Here is a 23,016-nt window from a genome sequence, read left to right as displayed (position 1 = left end):
ACAATCTTTTAGAATTTACTCCTTCTAGTAATATAAATCAATATGCACTTTCCTACGCCTGACACACGCTTCATTATTTTATTTACACTTTTATATACATGTACTTTATAAAAAAATCTTAAGTAATAAAAATATTCACAATTTAAAATAGACATTACTTTTTTTATTTCTGCCTAATTACTGTCATTTCCACTGCTATCTGAATATGCACCTAGTAATGAAAGACTATTACTGGCAGTAGTTGTAGGAGCAACACTTTCAGAATTATCATTTTTACTCTCTTTATGTATATTATCTGAGTTAGTTTTTTCTGCTTGTGGCTCACATTTGGTAAGAATTTTAATACCTAAGTTTTTCTTTTTAACCAAGCCAATCATACTTTTGCTTGTTACGGCTTTTGCTGTAAACTTTTCTGACCATGATGAAGTAGCTGCTGCAGTTTCCACTGAAGTTTCTGGCACTTCCACTGAAGCTTCCAATGACTTTGCTGACGTAGTATTATCCAACTGAGTATTGCTAGTTTTCTAAGAAAATAAATAATAAAGATCAGTTACATACAAATATGTCAAATATAAAATTGATGATCATGCTTGATAAATATTAAATGCATATACCCTTTGTTTCATCTCAGGTTTTTCTTGTTTAATTTTGATTTGATCATCTGCCTTAAAGACTTTCCTTGGTGGTCCTTCCACTCCATTCTCATCTATTTCAACAATTTCTTCCTCCAAAACTACTTTATTTTTACTAAATACTGATAGCACATACTGTTCATCCAATTCCTCCTGCTCTTTCTCTGTTCTCTGCCTAGCAGCAGAATTATCAAACTGTTCTAACATCTGATCATAATTAATGGTTTGCTGTCTACGATTTAAATCTTTCAGCTCTTCCAATGACTCCAGTAATTCTAATTCCTGTTTAGATTGTTGTGTTCGCTTCTCTAAAAGCTTCATTGGATTGGTAGCTTCCTCCTCCTTCTTCTCATCTTCCTCCCTTTGCGCTTGTTCTTCTGCTAATTTTAGAGCCATGAAATTCCTTGTGGCTCCAGCTTCTATCTCATAATCAGTATTTTTAGGATCAGTTTTGAAAGATATTTCCTGCAGGCAACGAGTACACTTTATATAAAATCTGTAGATACGTATGCCCAAATAATCATCCCCCTCTACATCTTCTTTTCGAGCATTAAATTTTTTGCCTTTGTAAATGTATTCACCACACGTTTTACATCTCATATTAAATGGTGCCATCAATCGTACAGTATATTGACGATTTCTGGCCAATTTCATTCGAGGGATTTTCGACGGATCAAAATCCGGTGGATAGTATTTCTAAAATGCAAAATAATATGAAAATAAATACATTAACCAAAAATCAAGCATGTACACTTCTTATATACTGCGATTAATTAAACTTACGTTTAAAACTTTACGTTCTGACATGTTGCTGGTTTATTCTTCTAAATCTATAAAGAACGTGATCCTTCCTATGTTGTTTGAGCTTTCCCGAGGATTGAGGTTAGGTGGCTCTAAGCAGGCCTATATAGGTTAGGTCAGGTCAGCCATGTATACAAACGTCAAATAGATTGTGCGCGCGCAGTTTCGCGGTAACCGGGTAAAATTTAAAAGAGCGGCTTAGCCACACTAATTGCATCTGTGAAAATTATATAAGAAATATAATACTAAATATATTACCAGATGAAAAGAAAAAACTAGTAATTTTTTAAAAGATGCTAATTTTTTAAGTAAAATTGATCTAATTATAATAAAACATTAACCATCGCAATATTTCGTTTAAATACACGTAGAAAATTATCACATAATGAGATCCTACGTTGCGAAAAAGGTATACAAAAAAATAAATAGCTTTCCTTGTAATCTTTTTCAAATTCAGTATATACGTCGACATAATGGATGTATTGGACCGAATGATGAAAGAAACGCACAGAAGCGGCTCTGTCGATTCGTAGAACTCGATTGAATTCGACTTGGAGCGAGTTCATATGTACATAAAAGTATTCAGCCAAATACAAGGTCGCGACTGCGTGACTTGAGTTACAGTGCCTGCGAAAAGAAACGAGCAGCCAGAAGAAAAATACAATTCATTGCGGTCTTCTCCGTGTTGCTCACGAAATTGAATGGAAAATAATTAAAATTAAATAATTATAAACAATGTTAATAGTACACTCTTCTCGCCCATTCTTAATCTTACCTAAAATCAACTTTAAAGTATTTTTAATTTTTTTCTATATACTTTCAACGTACTGAACTAAATTATATTGTAAAACTCTTTTAATTTACTTATTCATCCGGCCTAATTGATAAAAACGAAACTAATAATAGAATTCTTCGTACTATGAATACCGTGATTAATATTAAACGAGCATGGGCCATCATACGAAAATAAAATCAGCCTATGGTGTGTGTGTGTGTGTATACGTAAATGAACATGTGTACCACCGATATAAAACCAGGTTTTATTCCGTAAATCCTATTTTGCATAAACAATCTTTTTATGCGTGAGACGTAAGAAATGATGGCCAGTGGTGCTCAATTCGGAGAAGTTTCTTCGATTACATCAAGCTTCTTGCGCGATATATTCGTTATCAAGATCATATATGGGGAAGTATTAGAGGACGTGCTATTTTAGAAATCTATGCACGTTCGTTCTATCGTCGTCTGACGTAATTCTAACATAGTTACGCATAGCGTTTGCGCTAAAGTCAATGTCTCCTGAATGTTAGAAATTATCATGCAGCATGAAAAACGACAAAAACAATTTGTCGTAGAACTTTCTGTACTCTTTGTCATAACGTTACATTTACACTTACCCGTTATCGCTGAAATTGAAGTAAAGTAAAAAGTTAACGGTACTCAATTATTCCTATTACTCTTATCAGAAACAAGCATAAAGAACTTGTTTTTTGTTCTAATTGCAACATAGCGGTGTAATAAATTTAGCGATTGCTGGACATTCAGTAGTTCTATGTGCGATCGACGATCGGTGGGAGAATGTTAAAAGAGGTTAGGTATGGGGGGGGGGATTGCAAGAAATGCTTGTGCGTGCCGTTAGAATAGGCATTTTAATTGTTATCGAAACAATGTTGACTCGTTGGTGACTGGGACGTTTGAAGGATGTTTCTTGCATGCAGCACGCGTTGTACTAGTGTCCAGAAAACTTCTGAGAAGTGTTTTGCCAAGGAGCTCGTGTGGCTTTGCTTTCGAGATTGGGAAGTTAGGTTAGGAACTTAGGAAGCCAAAGCGCGCTAACCGGGGAATTGGAGGGGATGCAGCGACATCTCGGCTTCTATATAGTACTATATACTACATAATAGTCTCAGGGACGATACGGACACACGGCGGACCACAGTGAGGGTCGTGAGTGGAGGAATGCCGGATATTGTTATGCGTGCCGCACACGGTTGACCGAGCTTTTTTCCACCTCTAGTGGAGCTTTCCACTGTTAAATTTCACAGAGCCCCCTTTTGTAATCGTATCCACCTAAAAACTGCCAGACTCAAACGTCAATTAATTATATTGGGTGTATCAAGAAAAGTACGCTATTGAATCCTTTACCATTTGGCTAACTTCACTCTGTGCTTTAACATGAAAATTGATATACTACACTGTAGCTGAACCACGCACGATTCAATTTCCCACTGTATATATTCGGCGTCTCGTTCAATTTTAGGTTAATTTTTGTTACTTGACGTTGGATTCTACTGAGTATCCTAATATTTATACCACGCTGATTAGACGTTCTTCTCGCTGATGAGCTTCAAAGCAGATTTAGGCTTTATCGAAATTGAGCATTTCTTCAGATTTGTTGTCGAGACAGACGATCTAATTCGTAGCAGATGCTAAAGCAGATTCCCCGCGATTCTCGCTAGGCACTTGTTGTCCCTGGCAGGGGAAGGGGGAGGAGGGAGTGAGGTGGAGTGGGACCCGAGCGAACTTTCGGTCCTCTTCGACACCAGACAAAAACACTCGTCTGCGGGCGCCACCAGATACAGCCAACCAGTCAGCCAAACAACAAACTAACCAACCAACATCGAAACTACTCATGCACCATAGCATCCTTTTCTATAGCTCGACCAAACAGACAGTCAGTTTATCTTGGCCCAACAGGAAACGTTTGCCACTTTCGGCTCAGTTTCTTCTCCCTGCCACTTCATTTCGCCGCCAAGAATAAAAACCCGTACGATTCTTCGAACGATAACCAACTATATCCGCAACGGAAGTTTACAAGTTTTCGCGCCTCTCGCGGTCGATTCTTGCAACACAACAAATCGAACAAGAGAAACTATAGAGTTTTTCTCTAACGGCGACACGTATAGTCAAATTGAAATCGTTCAGACATCGAAAAGAGATGTCTCTACGGTTCCGTGTGAAAAGAGATTGCCCCGACGAATTATAAGACGACGATGGGTGGTCTTTTAACATATTTGGTGCGTGAGAGTGAATGAAAACGAAAAGGAAAAATGAGGTTATAAAGAAGACTGGAGAAGTTCGGTTGGGAGAAACTTCGCTGTAGCGTTGAAATGGGTTTTTGAGTTGGTCCAGAGGATTCGAGAGTGGCAGAGGACATTGTGGGGGGATTTTGAGAATGTAAAGGGGAGTTTTGTGAGCAAAGAGAGGAAGAAGTTAGCGGTAGTTGAAATAGGTCGAGAGTTTGTCGGGTCTTGGGAAGTTGGATTAGACGTTGGTTCCTGGTAGCATCTTGGGAAGGTTAGGAAAGGATGGGGGGAGGGAACAATGGTTGTTTTGGGCCGCACCTAGACGAGATTCGTGAGGGAGCCACTGGTTAGCGCGCGTTTCTCGGAAAGCCGAAAAGCGAAACACGAGCTGCTTTGGACCCGGGGCCAGTGGCGGCTTGTGTGACATCGGAGATTACCGCCATTCCACAGTGGCCAAAACTTCGCCCTCTCTCTTTCTTTCTGTCTCCCTCTCATTTCTTCCTTCCTTCCTTCTTTCTTTCTTTCACTCAATCTCTCCTCCAATTCGCGATCTTTCCCCGTATTACGCGCGCTTTTTCTTTCTCCCTCCCACCCTCTCTCTCTCTCGCTCTCCTTCATTCTTGAGTTTTCTCTTACTCCCTCCCACTGGCTCTTTGGACCAATCCAAATGGCAACCAGGACGGTTTTTCGACCCTTATCAGATTTCACCCGCACAGGTAACGTCTTAATTGGTAGCCAGGTATCCCAAGGAGCCTCCAACACATCCTAACCTCGCTCGTCTCGCGAAGACATTGTCGCGTTGCGCTCTTATGAAATTTCAGCATCCCTGACCGATGCGACCTACGATTGCGTGTGCTCCCCTGTAAAAATTCGCACGCAAAAGGAGCATTCTCGTGTCGAGCCATCAGTTTCTATGAAACTCGCTTTGTGCTTTCTCTCCACCAACGTTGAATGATTCACGGGTATATATTTGCCAAGAGAAATAATCGTCAAGTGGCAAGATCCAATCTCTTGGTTGCAGAGGGACCATTTTTTCGCATGAAAATTTGTGTTCTTAGAAAAATAGTGAAATGAAAAGTTTAACATAGGCGAATGAATGAATTCTCACGGTCGCCTTTTCCTTCCACTTGTCGCAAGAAAATATTTACGTGGGTGGATCAAATATAAACAGGGTAGAGGCTTAAAAAACTTTAAGCAACTTGTCCCGTTTATACATTTGAACCACACCTGATAATATACCATCGAGCGAGTAGCGAGGGCATTCGTATGGAAAAGTTCGCAGCTTGCTCTGGCAGTAAAAATTTTTCTTGTGGAAAAATGGTGCTTAAGGCGAACCGATGAATTCTCACGTTCGCTTTTTCCTTCAATTTGGCGCACGACGAATAACGAATATTCAGATATTTATAAACAGGGCACAATCTTAACAATTTTTAAGTAACTGTTCTGTTTATATATTTGATTCACAGCTGACGATATACGATCGAGCAAGTGGCCAGCTTATTTTGGTTAAAATAGCTCGCAACTTGCATCGAAGGTATATTTAAATTTGCGCATTTGGAAAAATAGTGTGATTAAAAATATCACATAGACAAAATGAATTCTCACGGTCGCCTTTCTTTACACTTGGCGGACGACGAATGGCACACTATCGCGCGAGTCAGCGAACTTATTCGCATTGACGGAGTTCGCAGTGCAGGAGTCATTCGCCGGTGTAGAGGAGAATCGCCGCAGGTAGAAAAAAAATGGTGCCATTGGCTGAGGCTAGCTCTTATCAATGGTTATCGGTGCTCGCGGGAAACCTGACGCGTATCTCGTTACGAGCGTGGAAACTGCTAGTTCTGCCGTGCTACGGTGCGATGACTAATAATAATAATAATAACAATAAGAATAATAATACCAATAATAGTAAGAGCGAACGATAAGTGAACGCTTTGAGTTCACCAGATATACCGAGCAATAACTACAATCGACTGATAAGCCTTGCCGGACTCGCTCTCTCTCTCTCTCTCTCTCTCTCTCTTTCTTGAAACATATAAATAATTATATATATATAAATAAAACAGAAGATAATCGATAATTGCGAATAACAATAATTATTCATTAGTGATAATGAAGGAGATATAAAGAGTACTTTAATGAGATTAGTCCCTGTATTTAAGATCATCGATAACGGTTTTGCTGTAGGACCAAATGTTTCTGCGAGTTCCATCGAACGATTTGTAAAAAGGAAAGCATCTCTCGTGCCAGATAGCTTGCTCTTCTAAACGAATGGGGGAGAAGGTGGAGGATGCAGGATCGTCGTGTATTCGGTTACCGCACCTTGTCGGAAATCCTGTTTGATCCCACGGTTCGTCGGAAGGCCACCGATTCCTGCGTGATAAACGAAAAACTCGCCGTACAACTGCAACGTCTACGTGACACCCTGCTAAAGAGATTATCGAATTCCTACAGTTTCTCTACCTGCTCCGAAAAGTAATACTTGGAATTTGCGAGAGAACGGAAGTTTAACACCCACGCAAGGAGTCAGTAGTGCTCGTTTATACGAATCATTGTTTCTGTGCTGAAGAGTTGCAGGATAATTTGTAGAAAATAAATAATTTAGGATAAATTGTTTCGTTGAGGGTGAGTCGTTGGGGGTGGTTTTGAGAGGCTGAGAATTTTTACGTTTCTCTGTTAGTCTACGGGACATTGAAATGAGCGAAAGGTGATTTTTGTCCATGTATGCGATTTTTTTTAAAGCCTCCCTACTGCCCAAAATCCTTTCGTTCGATCGATAAAAGATTCCGAAGCGTGCGACGCACTGAATCTGTCGCATCGTTGAATTCCAGAAACTCGTCTTGTTATAGCTATGTCTATCTTGCGATTTTTGTTTTCTCTTGTCACCTATGTATATCTGTCTTTGTTGATTTTTTTCCTCTTTATATTCCACGCATCTCTCAATTTCCATTATTCGTTTCTGTTCTTGACAGAAGAGACTTCGACCGAAACGAGGTTTTATAAAAAAAAGAAAATAGTAAAAAACGCAATCATCTGGTTTGACTCTGTCTGTTGGGACTAGAAACGCCAGCTAGAATTTGGAATTGACAGCATAACGTTACTTTACCACACAACCAGACACGATCAGTTTGGACAAGCCAGTTCGATTCTGCTAACTGGTTTGACTGGAATCAATATAGCTACCCTTTGAGTTTGTTACCTCCCAAACGACAAAAAATCCATCAAAACGTTTAATCTTCGGACACTATAAAGTTCGATTTTCACTTTTAGAATAAATCGAATTTTTCCAAGGTGGAATAAAAATTCCTTAAACGAGACTGAAGGATTTCAGAAAAGATTTATGGATTTGGAAAACACTTGGAATTTTTCAATGAACAACCAAAATCGACAGTGATTGGCTACGGGGGAATTGCTGATAATTTAATGGACGGCTAATTTTCGCGCTTGGAATCCCCAATTGGTGGAAGAGGCAAGTGATGAGCGTCAAGTGGTAATCACCGTTCAGTGGAACCCAGCTTAACGACGATACCAGCCCTTATTACGGCCCTGATAATCGTCATAAATTACACCCAGCCGCAACGCTACGTTTATGCTACGTATGGATCACTTCAGCTACGAGATATAGCTGACTAAACTTTATTTTCACTTTGTTATGTATACATATTATTTAACGATTTATAAATTATTCTTTCGATATCGATACATTTGTATATCTTTCCCCGTCCTATCGATAGTCTCAATACAGTGATACTATAAAAGTGCCAAGTGAAAATTGGAAAAAGAATTTTACAATTAAAATTACTGTGCTAATGTAAAAATTGCTAATGTAACGAAGAGGAAGAATCAGGTACGTATGCTGCATCTCTCTCAAGGTCGTTCCATAAATAGAGTCACCATGTAACGGTCTACGATGAGTAATACCATTACTATACTAGAAACCGTTGTTAACCAATGCACCGTTGCACGTGCCGGAGTCTGAGCATGCAACTGCAAGTTTTTTCCATTTCGCTTAGAACTGGTTTTCCATCCGCCTTAAGATACGAAGGATCCTATAGAATCTTAATGGCGGGGGTACGTGCAATGTGGCTTTGGCGCGCCAAATGTTCTGCTGCAACATTGGCCGTACACCATGGTGATTCTCGATGCACGATGCATGTGGGTGTGGTTTTTGGGTGTCGAAGGATAACTCCGAGAATGATCGACTAGTTCACGCATGCTTGAAACTGATCGATCAACGAGGCGTCGTCCTTTATTCATCGTCGACCTGCAAAAAACGTGGAACCCCGTAAAAGCCCCATAAAACACGTCACGCTGCAATTGCGACTGGGGGCAGCCTCGACGGAACCCACGCCACGTAGCACCAAAGCTAATCGACCGGTAAACCCGTGCCTACCCAATTCTTAATTAGTCTACCATCCAATTACCCCTTTTTCTCCTCCACGCCATAACTAAAAATCTCCATCTCTCTCGATCATCGTAATAATCCGTGCTCTCTTCAAGATTCTCCTCTTTGATTTCAAGAATAATCCGGAGTACGTTCTCGAATAATTTTTTACCACAGGGTAAACTAATTAGCGTACCCGTAATTAGTGAAAATTTAATTATGGTCCGTTAGTGGACTTTGATGATTTGGCGCGAATATTCTTGGAGGGAAATGAAGGATTTATGGGAGTTGTAGAAGAGAGAGAGAGAGAGAGAGAGAGAGAGGGAGCTATGAAAAATTAACGAACGATTCTGATAGAAGAGTCTGATTGGAGGTGGTGGTGGTAGGAGCGAAGTTGTGGCTTGATTGAAAACAAATTCGAATCGCATGAAATCGCATCCTGATTCATCTTTTGAGTGGAACGAGCAGCGTCTGGTGAGGTATCGAACGTAAAAATGCACACTCATCGATACTCGACTCATGAAATCCGATGAATCTTCGCGATTGGTATGCATCCTGGCTCTTCAGCTCGAGTGCCTCTGCCTCTTCTTGATCCGCGAATCTCACCTCGGTAACGATCCGACCCACCTCCCATTTACCATCTCCTTCAACCTGCGTCTTAACTTTTCAATGTCAACAGAGTCATTTGATTCTCTCCTACTCCAAACTTAGAAACTCGAGAGAGGAAAGAATATTACCCGTAATGGATCATTTGAGGATGTAAGAAAAACGAGGATAGATATACAAATTTCACATTTAAAAAATCAACAAAGCCCTTTGAACCTCGCACGAATAAAAAGTTAGTAAATTACTCGAAATAGTTTAATAATAAACGAAACATTTGAAGCAACAAATTAACAGAAAAAAATGTAAAAAAACACGAGGAAGGGACGTGAAAATAAATTGTTGCAAGGGAAGGGGAGATAAGAAAAAAAGTAGGGTGTGTAAGAAAGTCGAAGGTTGATTTTGGAGTTTTGTTAGGAAGGAGGCAGAGCTAATGGAGCGAGTGTTGGTTATTTTGGTGGTTAGGGTGGAAGAAGGGTGGGGGTGGCAGGATGTTTTGGCGCGCAGCTCTCGAAGGAATGGAATCGCAGGGGTAAGCGGGGTGGGTACACGGCGGCCCTTTCTCTCGACGCGGTGCCCCCTGCAATCACCAGGAACGCGTCTCGCCTCCGTGCTGTCCTGCACGTGGATCGCAGACACAATGAACTCTGCTGCGTACGTGTAATCAGCTCGTACGTGCTGCTTCGCGCTTAATTTATCCCCACCACTTTCCTCCCACCCCCCCCCCCCACGCCACCGTCTTAAAAACAATCTCAAAAAAATAAATCAATAAAATTTTCAGTATTGTTAACCAACTCTAAATCGAAAAATTTATAAGAAATTTTTACTCGAGCATTTTTTTTTTACTACTTTATATAACTTTTTAAAGAGGTAAAGTGACAGGAGTGGGGGGGGGGGGGAGAGTTGTTCGAGCGTGCGAAGGAATTAGTGAAACGTTGGTTTATTGGGGAAAACTGCATTCTGCTGATAATGTGGGTAGTGGGGGTGGGGTAGAGAGATATATATATGTACCGAGAGTGGAAGGGAGAGAGAGAGAGAGAGAGAGAGAGAGAGGTGCAGATACACCCAAACCTTGGCTGTCGGTTGAAGGCCACTATACGAGGAGGGCCCCTTTAAAGCTGGACCGGATCCTTGCGGCTCCTGCAGACCCGAAGCCAGCAGCGGGGCCTCAGTGTAACGAGGCCTCGCATACCAGACGTACTCAATGAACCTGGAGGGGCCCCCGTGGAAGATGCCGAACAGCGAGGGGAACGGGGCACCAGGCCTCCGAGACTGAAAGCGATAGCGAGGCCAGACAAGGACCAGTTCGAAGCAACAAAGAAGCCCGCGGAACCCACCGACGCGCTCAACTTCACAAAAAATCCAATAGAATCGAGCAGCCATCGGGATACAATCAACCAGCGATATTTACCCCTTCGGAATCTATCGAGAAAAAAATTCATCTTTCCCATTTTCAAACCAGACATTTCAACTTTGAATTTTGAATGTGGGCCCTATTTTTGGAATTTTCACGATGTTCTTGGGAGATTCCTGGGATATATAGGTGGATCGTTATAGTTTAGGAGGTATGCGGGCTAATAAGAGGGGGTTATATAGGAGCGATAAGGAGGAGAAGGTTTTATAGTTTTGGGAGAGGGGGGTGGTGAAGTTTTGGGGGGCTGGAGGGGGGGGGGAGATTTGATGAGCAGGTTAAAGGGGATGGGGAGGAATATGGGAAAAAGAATGTGAAGTTGAGGGGGGGGGGTGGGTGAGGAAGAGGATGAAAAAAGAGGAAGTGGAAGTAGATCCTGAAGAAGATGAAGATGAAGGTGGGGGAGGAGAGGGAGGAGGAGGAGGAGGAGGCACGGAGGGGAGGGGCAAAAGTCCAATGGGAGTTGAATTTGGATGACGGGGGATGGGCGGAGGGGGGAGGGGTGAGCAATAACGAAGAGGATGTGCCGGGTCGAGTGGGAAAGCACGAGATGGACCAAAAAGTGAGAGTGAAAGGTAAAACTATGGCTGAGAATGGGCCACAGCGTGCCATGCTGCCGTTGCTGCCTGGCTCTTCGAGAAACCGAGAGTGAAGCAAACCCGATCCTGGGAGGATGAAAAACGGACAGGTGGGATTTTCGACGAGTATTAATGAAACAGCACATTTTATTATGATTCCCTCGGATTATTATACCCTTCCTTCTCTCCTTTCCTAGTGAAATCTGCTTTAGTGCCATTCTTGCAACTTTGGCATTTCTAATTTAGACCCTTACTGGCCAAAATATCTCTACTTGGATTTTACTGACCACTCGATCAACCCCCACCCCTTAGATTCAACAAAAACCAAGATTTATTTTATTATTTACTCTCTGGAATAATAATAACTTATTTTGACATATAAATTTGTATTACTGTAATTATTGTTATACTTCTTAACTAATTATTGTAATTAGATGAAAAATAAACTTTTACACTCAGACTAAATTCTTTCATTGAATTATATTTTTCTATATATATATATATATATATATATATATAGTCCAGTCGAATCGTCTCTCGTGATTCATATCATGGCTATTTTAAATTTACAGTTTGGTATGAGAAAAAAAAAGTAGAAAAGTTTAGTTCTCTTCTATACACACCTGTGAGTTTGCATTAAATCGGTGCTGGTCTTCACGATTCACAGTTCTCCCCCCCCCCCCTTGATTCTCGTTTTTGCATCTCACGTCGATCAACGATCCGCCAATGACCGTTCAGAATAATTGCAAGTCCCATTGTCATTGTCATTACGATAGGCATAGCTGATAAAGGGAGAAAGAGGGACGCGTCAATTGCTTAATAAGCAGCATCGGATTTAATCAGTGAGAAGAAAAAACGTTGATTTAATTTATCCAAAACCAAATACCAATCCTTATATTTTCGAGCACATATGGTGCGACTATAGTGACTCAATATTTGCGGGGGTGGAAGACCCCTAATTTCTAATGGCGTTCATGTGCTGCCCAATAAAATTATATTCCTCGCTTTATCTCACCTCCTAATCCCTCTGCTATAAAACATTTCACTTTTACGCTTCAACAGCTGCCACGATGGTGAACGATATAAATGAAAAATTTATCACTTTCAAATGTTTCTTATCAAATTCTTCCCAACTATCGAAGAATAATTAATACCTTGACGTGGATTAATTATTTTTCTAATAAATCTGTTTTATGAAAAGTTTTAATATGAAAAAGGTACAGTTTAGAATGAAGGTGTGATCTGCGAAGAAATAATTTTGTTCAAGATCTTGCAGAGATTTTAATTAATTAATTATTGAAAAATAATTGATATTTTATAATCTAGGTTAATTATGTTTCCAATAAATCTGTTTAATAAAAAGTTTTAAATAAAAGACGCAGTTTAGAATGGAGGTGTAATTTGGGAAGTAATGAACTTGTCCCAGACCTTGCAGAGATTTTATTGCGCGAGAATAATAGTCGGCTGTAAAATGGCACACGGTTTTACTTGGTTGTTATGGGTTGAGGCCCGGATGAAAAATGTCGCCGGCGTGACTAGCTTTCTTAAGTAATTTCATGATGCTCTCGAGAACAAAAATATTTTTCTCTACGATCGATTTTTTCACACAACAAGCTCTATAGTTAGAATTTCGTGTGATTTACATTTATAAAGAGACTATCGACATTTTCGAGACATTTTCACTTCGACTGTACATTTTTTCTTAAATTTAATTGCAAATAAAATACTGAAATTTTTCTTTTACCAAACTTACGATCTGACTAGATTGAAAAAGATTAGTTTCTTCACCTTTCCCGGAGCAAAAGTGAAATTCAGCAGGAATAGCAATTTTTGGGGCACAATGGCGTTGTGGAATAATGCAACGGATATGATTTTATGGTTAACGGTGCATCGAAATAGGATTTGCAGCACCGCAGACGATAAAGCAATGTAAAGATGCGTTTTCGGCGCTGGATTCAAACGTTTTCGAATTATCCAAATGATCCTGGATGTACGGTGGACAGGATGTGGCGAGCCACAAAAATTTACTGCTCCTTAAAACGTAAACTCACAACTCCGGGCCAGGAAATAATCGATCTTGCGCGAAGCTTTTAAGATTTAAAAAATGCTTGACAAGAATTTGTTTATTTAAATCAGTCATGTTCATTCTGTATCCATTTCTTCGACTAAAAAAGCTAAAAATATACTTAATTATTACAAAATAAAAATATTAATAAGAATTTTCCAGAATTTGAACGTGAATTTTTCAAAAGTACGAACGAGGCTTCTGTATTCCAGATAAGATTTAATCTGCAATTATAGATATTGATACACGAATCAGGAAGATATGTTAAGAAAAACTTTGCCACTCGTTCAGAGCAAATCGAAACCACCGCTTAAACTGCGGGAGATGTGTTATGCACAGAGAACGAGATTTTTGCAAGAAGGAATGCTGCAACTTCCTTTGCTGGCGTCATCGACCCATGAGTTTACAAGAATAAGAATGCTGGGAGCCTAGGATATGTCTCTGCATGGCAAACAGACGAGCATTCAGAGAAATCTGCGTTTCCTCTCGAAATAAATTGTACTTTATGCATATATGAGCTTAAACGATCAGCCTAGCAACAATATTTATTCCTCTCTCTAAAAATCTCACACTCCCTTGGTTCCTGTTTAATTCAAAACACTAGAATGATTCTCGATCGAATGAGGCATTTTATCTCCGCAAATACCCACCCCCTTCCATCGAATTTTACTCGAAGCGATGAAGAAAAGCCTCGTTAAAATTCAATCACGAAAAATGAAATAGAATTATTTTTTAATATGGAATAAAAAAAATATTTTGATAAGAAAGGGGAACTACCAGTTAACTACGCACGCTCCCTATCTGTCACCGCACTTCCTATACAAGGGTAATCATGAAATTAGTGGTATCGCGAGTGACCGGTAACAATAAGGGTGACCACAAGGTGACAAGGAAGTCGTAACAGATCAAATCCAAGTCACGTGACCACTCCACCGTGACTCCTTCCTCGAACAATCAACTTTTCCTTCCAGGATACGACGATTCCTCAAAGAATCATCTATAATTTTATCGAGAATTGTCCGAAGAATCATTTGGTCTCTTTTTGATAGAACTTTCATCATTCATCTGTTCTTAAATTTATGATGAATGTGATATATTTTATTGCTAGTGAATTTATCGAAAGTGCAAAAGTTTCTTTTTCTTAGAGAAAGCAAGGATAGAGTAGGGAGGGGGAGAAAGTGAACGTGTAATTGCTGTTGGTTTCGAGGCTTAGGAACCTTCCGCTTTGGGACCTGTTCCTCTTAAGTCACAATGGACTTCTGTGCAATAGGCCAGACTTCCGTAGGTAAGAGGTAAAACGTAATAAATAAGCATGCCACCCTTCGTCGTTTCGTCGAACAAAAACTGACCATATGGCTACTTGTCTTACGATAACATCGAAGAGAACGCAAGGAAAAGGGGAATCCTCTTTCTTCCGCATTTTAAACTCGTAATTATCCCCTCGTCTCCACAAGTTTATCTATACTTCCCCTAATTCAATCGATAGAAAAATGCCACGCGACAGTTTCCTAAAATTTTCCACAATTTTCCTGTATCTTCTAATATTTTGTTTACTTGGAAAATTTTGTAGGAAATTTTCTTTGGTAAATTAGAATAAAAACATAATTAATTTCTCATAATGACTAGTTTATCTTGTTTCCTTGTAAAATTTAAGAAAATTTCTCTAACTACAGAATTTTCCTAAAATTTTCCACGATTTTACAATAAATTTTGACATTTATTTCTAAAAGTATATATTGATAGCTTTTTTTGCACTCTTTCGTGACGTAATTAACACCTACTTTCCACTAGATTATCCAATTTTCTATATTGGATAAATGAAAAATCAAGGAACGAAATTTCCCTCGACTTCTTCAGCATCCTCCAATAAATACTAATTTCCTTTTACGGTCATTCCGAAGCTCGACTAACCCCGCTGTTCTTCAGCTTGGAAAAGCACCGATGGGATTTTCCTTCTAGCAAATTTTCGACATCCTGTTTGGACGTCCTTGAAGCAACATGGCAACGACCGAAAACTCGAGCTGTTTTACGAGGAGACTGTTCGCTGTTTGCCGACAACAGAAACAAATGGATTCCGAGAATCCACCTTCTCTATGGCGAGGCCTGAGCACGGGCCAATAGTGCCGAAATTGTTGAGAACAAGAAAAATTCCTTGCACCCTAAAGTTTGGCCGGGAAAACTACAGAAAAGACAGCTCTTCTAGGTACACATTATACAGAAGAATAACACAAAATTTCCAGAATTCCTTGATTCAACGAATAAGCAACTTTGTTGCTGGCCTCAAACATTTTTCTTAAATTTAAAAATTTGTCGAAACCTTAAAATATTTTTAAACTCTAGTCTTATAATAATAACAATAATAACTATTATTATTATATAATCTTAGTTCGAGGTAATCACACGTTTATCAAAATCCAGTCGATATCGAACGGGTTGATTCTGTCAGTGGGAGATAAAACTAGTCGAATTTGCTCGAATGCACGATTGTTTGCTTTAACATTCGTTTATCTCAGTGGCCTAAAATGATTTAAACGTTCCTGGGAGATTAAACTGTTTTATTCTATTGGCAAAGCAATGCTTTCAAGTCAGAGACGCCTACGAGCAAAAGTGCGTTGACCGTGCCAAAGTTTCGGCTGTCCCAAGCTCCAATATCCTTCCCATAAATTATTCCCAGGAATGTGCCTTCAGCCTGTTTGCTTGATTCGTCGATCAAGTAGTCAAAATTAGTCGAATAATCTCGTAGGAAAACTCTGAATAACACTGAATATTCTCGAAGAATTGTAATGTCATGCAATGAGAATTGATAATTCTATTTTTAGTAGGATAAGCTTTAATAGGATTATTGCACAAGCTGTGAAAATTGTTGGAAAAAAGAATTAGAATTAATTATTAGAATTTTTTTTTCAGTTCTTAGTTATAATTCTGAAAAATTCGACGCTTTGTGAAAGGCGTTGGAAAAAGCTGGCTCGATTCGCTTGACGTAGAAAAATTTATAGCTTCTGACCATCTTGAGTCCAGTATTTTCTTAACAATATAGATTAGGACCCATCCTGATAAGGAAGAGAAGCGAAGCAGTTCAACAGTTCAATGTTTGATAGCACCACAGGATTTCCCACGCTTTTTTCATCATTTTATTTGAATTATTTCTCCTATTCTTTATTTTATAGTTCCACGAAACTCAGCCACTTTGTGAAAAGGGATTGGTAAGCTGATTCGATTGATTCGTGCAAGAAAAATTTTAGTCTCTCATCACCTTGCGTGGGTTAAGATTCATCGTGGTGAAGGTTGATCATGAAAAGGAAGGAAAGGGTGAAGGGGGGGGGGGCGGAGGAAGCGGAAGTTCGCAGTTGAAAGCTTTAGATAGTGACGAAGAATTCTCCCACGCTTTGGCAATAAGAATTCCTGTCCTCTTTCTCCCTCTATCTCGCCTGACTGACACAGATTTTCCAACGTTGCACAGTTCTTTAGAGTCCCGCTACAAGTAGGTCATCCCGTTGTCTCGAAGAATCACCGTCCCGTAACCCTGACTGCTATGGGATCACCTCGCTACTATGGGATCTCTTCTGAATTTGAGATCGTGCTTTAATACCGAGTCCCACGGGAAGACTCCCAAGTACGTGGGAAAATTTCCCCGTCTCGTCCCAAAACTCCTTGCAAAACTTGGTCCCTTTTCTGCTCAAGCTATTCCTTCGATCAAGGTTTCACGGTAATCTAATATAGGCTGTGTTATACCAACCCAAAATATACCCATTTTCCCAGTGACCAGTCAACTATCAAAACTCCTCGTTCGGATCTGTCAAGTTCTCAAGGTCAAATTTTATTTAAATAAATTATAGGGGTTTTTTTAATGTATAGAATGATGCAATCTCTGTTTACCAAGAGTGAAAATTTGAATTGTGAGAGGAAAAAGCTTAAGACTGTATAGTGACGTTGAGAAGTAGCAGGACGCGAGTAATAAATAAAACCAATATGGCGAACGGTACATCAAACGAGCCGGGTCCTTTCTGTAACGCGTTAGTAGGTGGTCCATGGCGGGATATTCGTAAGTAAATATTATTACAGTACTCGGTAGGCAATGGAAACGTATAAGTGGCGCGAGCTTTTAACCCTCCAACGTCTACAAATACTCGTAATCAGCTGATGGTATCTTCAATGAGTGCCTCCCATGCTTCGTCGGATCAACTCTGATGTTATAATTATATAAATTCTTCCAAAAATTAATAAAAAAATTTACCAAATAACAAGTTTGAATTCGATAGACTTACAACCCTTAAAAAAAAATTTCAAGAATATCCAACATCGAGTAATGATCTCAACAATGATCTCTCCCTCACCAATTTATATTTTCCAAAGTCCCAAAATTCGAACATTCGATTAATTACAAAAAAATAATTAAAACCACTTTTGCCTGAATTTTAGTAACAAAGAAACTACCCTTAAAAATTTTATAAAAAACTGTATAAAATTATAAATTCTCCAAAAGGTGAAAAATTTAAAAAATAAAATAGGTTGGAGAACAAAGACATTTGGTACGTAAAAGGTCAAGTTTAATCGGTCATTAGCGTCATCTGTCCCGAATTGTTTCCGTCGACTAGAGAGTAGCATCACGTAGCGAATTCCCACGTGAGAGTGTTTTATCGTTCGATGAATAAACCCCTATATGAAGTGGTACGTAATGGAGAGGGAGTGAGATAGGTATAGAAATGAAGAGGGTGAAAAGGAGGAGGGGGGCGGGGGACGTTAGTTTCTGTCCAAGTCGACGTAATTGCGTGCAAAGTCAGAGAGGCAGATGCAGGGTTCCTTCAGCCCCTATGCACTGGATCCTCCCGATTACTCCAGTTCGCTCACGTATTTTCCCGTGCAACTGCGAGAATCCCATTGGTCACCATGGGAATGCCAAGAGTCGATATTCCCCCAGGCATTTTTTGCCCTTAAACGCGTCACCTGCCACTACTGCCCTCTCACAATCACACACACACACACATCCCCTCGTCCCTTATTCTTCCACCCAATCTCTGTGCTATCCACGCGCTTTATCAGGATGTCGAGCGTGAAGCAATCGAGCTTTACGACCACTTTGCGATTCCAATGTTAAAGGATCAATAAAACCGCGTTTGGTCCGAGACTCCTAGCGAATTACGCCGTGAGGTTCGTTTTATTGATTAATGAGCTGGCAACGGGCTCTTCCCATAAAATTTTATCGCGTCTCTATCCGTGCTCCTACCCTGTACGAAGTGACCTTTGACCTTTGGTTCTTTCTTTCGAAAACTCACGATCACTACGAGTAATTTCGTGGAGCAAATATTTAAAAACAAAGAAAAGCAGCTAGATAATTATTTTCAAGATTAAGAATATATAATACAACTTAATTAATTATTTATTAATTAAGATAATTTTTTCAATGTTTGCAATTAGATTGGTGTGAAAAAAATTTAGTACGGTGCGGGTGATTCATAGCCAGGAAAAGGAATGGGAGACGCGAAAATCGCGAATTACTGCTGGCTTCAACTGGATTGTCGACTGGTAAAAAATGAGTGTGTGTGTGTGTGTGTGTGTGTATGTAGAAAAGCGAGAGAGAGAGAGAGAGAGAGAGAGAGTGGCAAGACAACGGCATGCCGAATGAATTCGTTTGAAAGCAAATGGTAATGTTACTGCGTGCGGTCCATAGCTGCAGTCCTAAGAACTCCGTGGTTTGCGAGTGGTTGGAGTGGGGTGATAAGGTGGGGAGGGGGGAGGGGGAAAAAGGACGAGCGCAAGAAGAGGAAGAGGACATTTTGCGCGCACTACATAAAGCTATTACATACTTGAAATCGGTGAGCAGTGTAAACACAGCTCATATACACACACTACTACTTTCCAATTCTTTTTTCACTTTCACATCCGTTCCTCGTGTACACGCACACACGCACGATATAAAAACACATTGACACACAACGCATTCAGCCCGAGTCACGTCCAGCCCGATGCAAAACGATAATTGCACTTTAAACTTGCACGCTTCGATCCTCCTCCGACGATTACTTACGCCAATCTGATCAATTTTCAATGAATTTTGCTCCTTTTCTTTATTTATTCAAGAATCTCGAATAATTATACACTCGTAGAATAATTGATCTTTGCTCAAAATACTTGCACAAAGAATTTTTTACGAATATAGAAAATTCGACGAATTTCTCTTAAATTTTCTATAAGAGTGAGAGAGAGAGAAATAGAATTATTTAAAATTATTTCACCAAAGGAATTTTGTTGAATGAATTCCTACAGATAAATTTTTTATTTGCAAAGAATTTACTGTATTTTCGGTTTTACCTACAAGGCTACAAATAGATCAGAATTCGATCGTGACTAAACTCCTCGAGTGAGATAGAGATAGAGAGAGAGGGAGATTTTGACAAGACACACACACACACACACACACATAGAGGCATGGGTTCGTAGTTCGCAATTTATCGTCTGGGCAGCAATTTGCCAAGTGGCCGTGGGCGTTGACGCCGCTTCCGACGGATATTCGGCGTCGAAAATTGCCAATTGTCTCAATGGAACTCGATTCGGCCTCCGAAGAGCAACGACGACGCCGACGCTGCCTCCTCCTGACTCTCTTCTTGGAAGCCGCTGGACCCTCGCGAATTTCGATACCCTCTTCTTATTCCCTCCCCCCTCCCCCCTCTATCAAACAATACTATATGTATATCCCGCTCCCCCCCCCCCCCCCCTCCTACTGTTTACCCCGTGACGCCTTACCACGCTCCAACGAATTATCACCTCGATTCGACTCGTCGTCGACCTTCCACCTATTCCGGAAATGAACGCTCGAGAACCAAACACTCTCCATCGACGATACTAAAAATCCTTTATTACGAATAAGAGCAAAAAATTCAATTGTAAACATCTCGGTAAAACTGAAAAACCATCGCGGGAAAAAATTAAATAAATATATGAGAAAATTTTAAAACCGTTTCACGAAATTCAAGTAGAATTTCTGTGGAATATAGCAGCCAAAATTTGCAAATAGGAAAAAGTAGATCGATGCATTTGTTCGATCGGTGGAATTTTGGTTTTTGCATTAGGATTGCTCTTAAAAGTGCAAAATATTGCAAGGTGGGGTTCAAGGGGGTAGGGGTATCGATTATTTCAATCAAGAGAGGATTGCGCCGAGTTTTTCGAGTTCATTCCGTTAGAGAGTAGATTTGGTCTCGCGTGGGATAGGGTGGTGGAGAGTCAGGAGCGTATACGAGTCCTTCGAAGCAGGATTCCAGGCGGCGAATACTTTGTTGCTTGGAGAATGGCAAAGGAAGAGAAGAGGGGGGGGGGGGGGTAGACGCCCGGTACCTGCCGCTCGTTAATCTCTCTGCGAGGGTAATTTAAATACCCCGCGACCAGCCGCGAGGGGTAAGCCACCAAAACCATCCCGCCATTAACCCAACTCGACCAACTCGCCAACCGAACTAGCGGTAATACCCAACTCTCCTACCGCCATTTTTCTCATTCGTTTTACGATAGTCCCCAACTCCCGTAAATACACTCTCGATATTTATGATTCGCGATAAATCTCGTCCCTCCGGAAAAATCTCCAACAAACGCTTCACCATCTTCCTGATATACGGCCAATCCAAAACCGATCTACCCCTTTGCATCCTCCCCTTACCTCTTTTTTCCAATCTCAATGCAAAGTTGTGCAAGTATTTTTTTATTCGTAAAATTATTCGTTTGGTTATTCGTAAATTATTTTGGAATTTGCTTTTTCAGAATTTGAAATTATTTTTTATCTATCTTGATGTATTTTTTCAGTATGTGATTGTTTAAATCTTGAGGATTGCGCAAATATCGAAACTTAGGATTGTGGATAGTATACAGATATGCTTTATTTAAAACAATTTCCACAGTTTTACTCGTGGGACTCACTCGGTTCGATGAATTTCCAGCCATGATCCAAGTGTGAAATGCGATGGTGTGATAGTGATGGCGATATAATGACACTGGCGCACTATTCACTCGCGAAATATTAATTTTTCAATACCAATTAACTACGAGAACTTTTTAAATGTCACTGCGCGATGTGGAATTTTCAAACTGAGCTACGCGACACGGATATTTTAAACGTGCACTTTGACCCTGGAGTAAGGTCGCGCATGCACTGCACCAAAACAAAACAAACACTGTTATCACTGAACTACTATTCGATTAATTTGGTATTTGAATCAGCTCTAAAATAAAATGAACAAAACTTATAGGAATAAGAGTTCTTGACCTTTTGTCTTTGGCCATCACAAGCACAGGAATAAACATCATAAACACAACACACGTGTTTACCACTGGCATCATTTACCATTACTATTTTAATTTATATACAAATTCTTTGGAAAAAGAAAACTATTTAATTTTCGTATCTATGGGAACAGTTTCCCCTGCCTTCGACCTCTCCGACATTTTTATTTTTAATTTTCGAAACCTGGTAAGAATTTTTTCAAACTATATATATATAACACACTATTTTCTATAATTAACAATTTTATTCCTAAAATTTGCTATCCTGCTTACACGTAAATTACATTATAATAATCGTGGGAATACATGGCAGTTTGTAAATCATACAAATTAAAAACTTCGCACTGATAATCTCGGAGGACACTGGGGGTTGGAACGAGAGGGTGGGATTGGGGTAATTTGTCAAAAACAAATCATACAAATTTTAATGCACAGAAAAATTTGTGACAAGTGAGAAATATAATTGTTGGTTTCGATCGCCAGATGACGATTTTGTTATCCCTCCAGGCTGGATAATGGACATTTTTAATAAGCAGCTTGGCAATTAAATGGCGGTTGTCGCTGGAGGGTCGGCGTTTCGTAATCGATAAAGAATCTGGAAGGAAAGTGGAAAAATGGCGTTGGTTCGCGCAGATGTAGGACATCTGCCAACATCGTCGCGCGATAATAGATGGAGCGTGAGAAACACGGGGACGAAATTTCGATGGAAGGAGAGAAAATTGGGCCCTCTCGGCTAAGCGGCAACGAATCGCGAGAGACCACAGACAACCAAACCGCAAACTCACGAAATTCGATTGACGGTAGTTGAACCAAAGCCGCTCATCTTTCTTACTCCGCTCAACCGAGCGGAACTAAGAAACTGCCCCTAAGCGTGTAACGTTTATTCACTGTTCGTTTCAGCAAACTCAACTAGATTTGACAAATTATTCAATGCTCTTAATTATGAAAGAAATTTTCATTAATTCCTCGAATTAAATTAAATTTTTATTTTTTTATATATCATTGCTATAATTTTTAAGGAGCAAAATAATTAATTTACTATATACATACATATATATATATATATATATACTAGATTTTAGAGAAAGATGGAAAAATTATAATTTGGAAAGAATAAAGCATTGTTCATCCGAATTGGGGCGTTGGATAAAAATGTGAGTTACCTGCACGTGCTTGACAGATCAGGACACACATGTGGGGAATGCAAGGAGGCCCTAGCGGATTGAAAGACGAATCCCATGGCAACATATAGCAGGTCGA

The 23,016-nt window shown here is 39.9% G+C and overlaps 1 protein-coding gene across 1 annotated transcript; it reads right to left on the bottom strand.

The window, feature by feature from the left end:
* Nucleotides 1-58: 58 nt before the first annotated feature.
* LOC136777484 (splicing factor YJU2) lies at nt 59-21,511 on the bottom strand. Its single transcript, XM_066733806.1, has 4 exons — nt 21,394-21,511; nt 1,416-1,650; nt 615-1,328; nt 59-524 (listed from the first exon to the last, which is right to left on the bottom strand). The coding sequence occupies exons 2-4, from the start codon at nt 1,437-1,439 to the stop codon at nt 174-176; spliced, it is 1,089 nt and encodes a 362-aa protein (XP_066589903.1). The 5' UTR covers nt 1,440-1,650; nt 21,394-21,511; the 3' UTR covers nt 59-173.
* Between the last annotated feature and the right edge of the window lie 1,505 nt (nt 21,512-23,016).

The sequence above is a fragment of the Prorops nasuta genome, unplaced genomic scaffold, assembly GCF_024137725.1.
Source record: "Prorops nasuta isolate Cenicafe-Biocafe unplaced genomic scaffold, Cenicafe_Pnas_1.2 PNAS00011, whole genome shotgun sequence".
Taxonomy (NCBI): Eukaryota; Metazoa; Arthropoda; class Insecta; order Hymenoptera; family Bethylidae; genus Prorops; species Prorops nasuta.
The sequence above is the reverse complement of the archived record's forward strand: the minus strand, read 5'-3'. Positions and strand labels throughout refer to the sequence as shown.